Source organism: Geospiza fortis, unplaced genomic scaffold, assembly GCF_000277835.1.
Source record: "Geospiza fortis unplaced genomic scaffold, GeoFor_1.0 scaffold101, whole genome shotgun sequence".
Lineage (NCBI taxonomy): Eukaryota > Metazoa > Chordata > Aves > Passeriformes > Thraupidae > Geospiza > Geospiza fortis.
This window is the reverse complement of record NW_005054388.1, coordinates 626796-633390: the sequence shown is the minus strand read 5'-3', so window position 1 is coordinate 633390 and position 6595 is coordinate 626796. Positions and strand designations below refer to the sequence as shown.

The 6595-nt window shown below is 42.8% G+C and overlaps 1 protein-coding gene across 1 annotated transcript; it reads left to right on the top strand.

Annotated features, from left to right (window-relative positions):
* The first annotated feature begins 2370 nt into the window (after positions 1-2370).
* On the top strand, positions 2371-5911 carry LOC102041691 (G-protein coupled receptor 55-like). Its single transcript, XM_005425510.2, has 3 exons — positions 2371-2602; positions 3470-3745; positions 4400-5911. Exon 3 carries the CDS (start codon positions 4413-4415, stop codon positions 5328-5330), a length of 918 nt encoding a protein of 305 aa, XP_005425567.1. The 5' UTR covers positions 2371-2602; positions 3470-3745; positions 4400-4412; the 3' UTR covers positions 5331-5911.
* The last annotated feature ends 684 nt before the right edge of the window (positions 5912-6595 follow it).

Below are 6595 nucleotides of genomic sequence, written 5' to 3'. Positions count from 1 at the left end.
TGATTGGTCTCATGTGGTTGTTTCTAATTAATGGCCAATCACAGTCAGCCTTTGTTATTCATTCTTTCTTTTCTATTCTTAGCTGGCCTTCTGATGAAATCCTTTCTTCTATTCTTTTAGTAGAGTTTTAATATCATATATATCATAAAATAATAAATCAAACCAAGCCTTCTGAACCATGGAGTCAGATCTTCGTCTCTTCCCTCATCCTCAGACCCCTGTGACCACGGTCACAAGGATACTGCTGGAACAAAAGCAGATCACTCCCTGGAGGTGGCTGAACCACCCCTGCTGCTGCTGCTTCCTCATCCTGCCCTTCCTATTTATCACTTTTCAGAAATTCCTTAATTAATCACTCTCCAGACATGGAGTCTCACAGAGCTCTGTGCAGCCAGGGCACACCTGGCTGGGGACAGCCTCCAGCAAGGTGGGCAGTGCTCAGAACATGAGGGTCAGAGAGGAAATGAGACAGAAGAAAAAGCCCTGAGCGTGTGAGGGAGGGGAAAACCTTGAGTGGGAGGAGAGAGCCCCCGCTATGAGCGTCAGTGGCAGTTTCAGAAGTGCCATCTGCCAAGCCCAGAGGAGCAGGGCAGGAGCACAGAGCAGCTCCAAGCTAAAAATGGAAACTTTGGTCTCGCTGATGAAGAGGAACAAGAAACAACACGTACTGAAGAAACTCCACCACATAATCCAAACTACGCCAAAAAAACCCCCAAAAACTCCAAAACATCTACAATATATCAATATATCTACACACAATATATCAACATCTACAATACATCAATAACGTCATTGTGGAAAAAACCACAGCCATGAAAGTATTTTTAAAAAAATCATCCAAATTCTCCTAGAAACCAATTTCACCATCAAAAAAAAAAAAAACCTACCTGACAAATCCAATTCCTAAAAATAACAAAACAAACAACATCAAATTACTACATCCTCAACAAAATTACAACAATATCCCCACCAACCAACAAAAAAACCCCACAAACTTTCCTAAACATTATAATTTTTTAAAAAATATACATGCCCAAATTCAACCAAATTATAAACCCTCACTACATAATCACCACAAAAACCCCACTTTCCAATAAAACCCTAAATAACAACAAATAAAAAATTTAACTAACACAATACATCTATCAAAACAGAACACAAATATCCTAAAACAAACTCAAAAAACCCAAAAACTTCCCACAAAAAAAACCCAAAAAATCAAAATCTCAATTTTCAATGCAGATACAAACCATTAACACAAAACCTCACAATCCTAAGTTTTTAAATTTTAAACAAGAAATATCAAAAAAATACCACAAAAATAACTAACTCATAACAACCATTCGTAACAACATCACCTTTTAATCCTTTAATATCAACTCTTCCTACCATTATGAAACAGAATTCACCAGGTGTTGGATTTTGGTGTTTGTGCTGCCAAATGAGCACATCCCTTCGTGGTGCTGGTGCCTGCCTGGGCTGGGTTTTGTTCACACCCAGAATGCAGCCACGCTCACAAGACCACCAGAGGATACACAGAAGTGCAACCTAGCTGAGAAATGAGGTAAGGTACTATTCATTCAAACTTTTATGGGTTTTTTCCTTTGGTGGTTTTGCTTTTTTTTTTCCTTAAATAGAGTCATTTCAACTAAAATACCCCGGGGAAACCCCAAGAGTCTGTTTCTTCTCTCACCTCCTATCCCCCATTTCTTTCAGAGATTTAATTTAGCCAATATAATCCTCAGCTGTGAAATGTAAGGAGTATGCAGAAGACCAAGCAAAACTTCATCTGTAGCCTTTCTTTTCCTTTTTGGAAAGAACACTGCAAACATGCATACAACAGCCAAAAAAGTTCACTTTTTTCCCCTCTTTACCTGAATAAAATCATCACCTGACACTCTCCATGGGTATATTCCCTGCTCCCTAGGAGTATATACAGAGTAACCCTTGCCTCTTTTGAAACACCAAGTTGAAGTGAACATACCAGATCACCACTGAAAATCAGCAATCTCTTTTTCCTTCCTGATATCATGAAAAGTAAAGGAAACAATGACAGGATTTAGCTGAAAGCACATTTTGACAGCTAACACTCTACCCATGGATGCTATGTACAATCAATAAAATCCTGTATTGGAGAAAAAACAAAAAAAATATATATACCAACAAAAAACCAACTAACTAACCGGCCAAAATAAACCACAAAAAAAAAAAAAAAAAACCCAACACCAAAAAAAGCCACACAAAAGAGAAAAACACACAAACAAAGAAAAAACAAGCAAAGGTCTGTAGAGCCAGATTTCTTTCCGTGTTTTAAATGGTGACTCACAGAGGTGTGAGTCCCACAGATTTACATCCTTAAATGAGCTGTGTGACTGCCTGTGCACGCAGAGGCTGCAGGCAGACACGGCTGGGGAGCCCCATGCTGTCATGGAAATCTGTGATGGAACAAAAAGCAGCAGCACTTGGTGCTTTCTGGCATTCTGACCAGCAGCTGCTTCGCATGCAGCTCACTCTGCTGCCTTAAAAGAAAAGACAAGACTGCAGAATTCTACAAGCTGAGAAGGAGGAAAAGCCAACAAGCAGAGCACGAGGCAGCCCAAAGGTAAGATGACAAGAGATATTTCACTATAGCAAAACCTTGCCTTAAAAGCTTTCCTCTTGTCACGAGAGCCAAAAACTAATTATATTTTACGTAACTTGCATTGCTTACAGCATAGCTAACTTTTTTAATGACTGAACAAAACTTCCATTTGAATTTATCCTTTAGATCATATTTTTTCTGTTTATTTTTTAATAAATCTGCACAACAGATCCTAGTCTGAAACATTTTTAATCATAGTGAGAATTTTCTTAATTAAACATCTTGGTGAGAAGCTGAAATTCTATTTCTCTAGACCCAGAACTTCTTAGACACACTATCAAACAAATTAGAAACAAGACTGAAGAAAGAGGAAGGTAGTAAGGAAATCTCCTACAGAGGCATTGAAGGAAAGAACTTTGTCAGTATTTATTACTTTTCAGAAATTCCTTAATTAACTTTTCCTTCCTTTGGCTCTCAGTAATGGGCTCCCTCCCAGCATCAAACCCACAGTGCTTCATGCTGCTTTTCTTACTTCTGTCTAAGCCAGGAATTTACAGAATCTCACTTACCTGCCATTACTGTGTCTTTAAGGAGCAAAGAACTAAATTTCCTTTTTTGCTGATCTGAATCTCACTCGAAGAGATCTTAATCTCTCAAACCACAGCAAGGGAGAGTTTACCTGGGAAATACTCAGGGGGGTGACTTGATCTGCAGGACAGAAACTTTGACTGCTCAGTTGACATACAGTTGACAAATCTAAAATGGAACAGCATCAAAACCAGCAGCTCATGTACGAAAAACACTGATTTGAAGTAAAAACTAGAGAACAGCAGGAGAAATTAATTTCTGGGTGCTGACAGAAAGATCTCTGGCATACTTTATTTACAGGTTCCATTTGCTGTCATGGAACTGGCTGGAGGAAAGGATCTGGTATTCCTGGCCATTTGCATTTTTAAGTGATTACAGCACTGCAGAAACCAATGAGCACCTTCCTGGTCCTTATCAGGAGAGTCTGAGGGCAGGATCAAGCCAGAACCCTTCCTCTAAAGAAGGCAATTACATTGTGACCCCAGCTCAGCTCAGAGTGCCTGCCTGACTCCTTCAGTCCCCTCTTGCAGAGGCGAATCCAGCTGCATGTTTCCTGGAACCCCTGGCTCTGCTCTGGTAAGTCTGGCTGATTTAGACAAAATCTCATCCTTCTACCAAAGACTTAACCTCTGCCAGAAATGGCCTGTTGGAAGCTTCCTGCCTGCAGCTTTCAAACAGCTTTTAGAAGGGCCAGAGGTATTCACAGTCCCTCTTTGCCCAGGGGTGGTGGGAGAGGGTGCAGGATGGCAGTGACTGTATGGGATCTTCCCAGTAATAAATGTGGGGGACTCTTCTGTTCTTGGCTCCCCGAGATCTCCTATGGTAGCTTGATGCAGGAAACAGGATCCGCAGAATTGTTCCCCCCTCGTGATCCAAGAAACCCTAAAATCAGGGTCTGCTCCCTTGGTTCTGCAAAGAGATTGAATCTCTCCAAGGGGATGGTGCAGTCATACTCTGCCCAGCCACAATTTCAGGACAGCACAGTCTGGGGTTACAGCTAACAGTGCAAGGGAGAGTGGACACCAGAAAGCCCCATCCCCCTTGAGGTACAACCTTGCCCCAAAATCACTGGCACTGAGCAGCTCCATGCTACCAGGAGATGCAATTCAGCACACAGCACGGGAACAAAGTATTTCCAAGGCTGTGGACACATAGAGACCTCATTAGCCTTTGTTCTATGTCTTCTACGTGATCTTCATCCTTCCTTGTGGTGATTTTCTTCTCTTCCAGCATACCTGGAGATATGAATGACACCCATGGCAAGGGCAATATCAGCGCTGCTGTGGAACTGTTCCAGCTCATCGTGTACACCCCCACTTTTATCCTGGGATTGCTGTTCAACATAATGGCTCTGTCATTCCTGTTTTTTAAGGTTAAAAAGCTGTCAGAATCTACAGTCTACATGATAGCCCTTATATTCCTGGATACTTTGCTGTTGTTTACCCTTCCTTTCAAAATCATTTCCTACCACCTTCAGGACAACTGGAACTTGGGGTCTGTGTTTTGCTCCACCTTGGAGAGTCTGTACTTTGTGAACATGTACGGCAGCATCCTCATCTCCCTGTGCATCTGCGTGGATCGCTACATCGCTATCTGCTACCCCTTCGTGGCCCTCACCCTCAGGTCCATCAAGAAAGCTGCCATGGTCTGTGCTCTCATCTGCCTGGGCACCTCTGTGGGGACACTCTCTACTTTCCAACTGCATGGAAAGGGCCACAACATCTCGTCCTGCTTCCACAACTTCTCCAAGAGCACGTGGGAGAACGCAGGCCTGCTCAGCACGCTGGAGATCGTCTTCTTCGGCAGCATGGCAGCCATGACTTTCTGCACTGCCCAAACTGTCCGGTGCCTGAGGAGGCACAGAAAGCCGGACAACCCCCAGACACACAGCACCAGAGCAGAGAGGATCGTGGTGACAAACCTGGCCGCCTTTCTGGTGTGTTTCACACCTTACCACGTGGCATACTTGATGTACTTTTTGGTGAAGAACAACGTCATCCACATCAGTTTTCAACAAGTGCTACGAGACACTGTTCAGGTCACCCTTTGCTGGGCAAACCTGAACTGCTGTCTCGATGGGGTGTGTTATTACTTCGTTTTAAAGGAGTCCTTGGAAAACCCATTGCAAAACAGTGAAAAAAGAGCCATGCAAAAGCCTTGATTTATGTACTGAATGTTCATTACTCAGGATGATGTGTGGAGAGGCTTTTGTGGAAAGTACAGAGTTCTGAACCTCTTGCCTAAGCAGTTTGCTTTAAATATTCACAGCTGAAAATATTTCCTAAAATCCAGAACTAAGTCAATTTCCAAGAGACTCTTCCTAACTTTTTTATTTCTTTCCATAATGTTTCCTGTTATTATTTATGTGTAAAAATATATTTAATTATTCATATGAACAGTGATGCATAACTCTTTGGAGGTGATTCTTCTTCACTTTGAAAAGAAAAAAATGTTCACTTATATGTGCTAGTGTATTTCAGCTTCCCTGTCCACACTGTACCTGCAAACCTTCCTCAAAACTTTAGTCACTACAGATTTGCTCTGTTAAGAAAGAAAGCCTTGATGTTCATGGTAAAAAGCTTCAGACTAAATTCTGTTGCCTCCCCTATCCTGCTCACCTACGCTTGTCCTCACATGTGCCTGTTGAGTTTAGACTTGCACATGCTATTTAAAAAAGAAAGTAATGATTGTAACTCTAAATGCAAAGGCAGCTTTAGGTTCACATGGGTATAGCAAGATCTCCATATCATTCCTCCACTGCTGGACTTCAAGGTGCAGCTCTTGTTTTAGTGACAGCTGTTGTGAGAGCTCATCACACATCTAACTAATGCTGCCACTGCCTCCAATCCCCACACAGCACACATTATTGACTCCCCCAGTTCCAGGCTTCCTCATCAGCTCCTCTCCTACTTGCAGGCTTTTCACATCTGTTCCTTCCTGCTTGGTTACAAACATAGTTTCACGAACAGAGCCAAACCAAACAAGAGCATGAAATAAAATCCCCATGTCCAATGCAGTGGCGAACACATGAACCTGAAAGAACCACCCCCACCTTATGGGGGGATAAGATAAGAGCAGCCCTGATCCCTAAAGCAGTAACCAGAAGCACACAGAACCCGGGGGGAAAGCAACCTTTTGGACCTCAGAGCAAGCTAAGCACTCCCATTCCCCAAGCAAACAAGGCAATAAAAAATAATCAAGCAGCAAGAGCCTAACATGCCAGTCAGTTACTTCTTATCAGCGCTCACAGGCACAGATAAACCCAAAGACAAGGAGCATGCAGCCTGCAGAGAGGCACCCCACTGCTCTGGGCCACCCCCACTGCTGCCTGCAGCCCTGTCCCAGCCATCAGCTGCCACCTTCCTGAGGGATGAGGCTGATTTGGCAATCAAAGCCAAGGAGTTCTCATATTCATGCTGAGCTGGC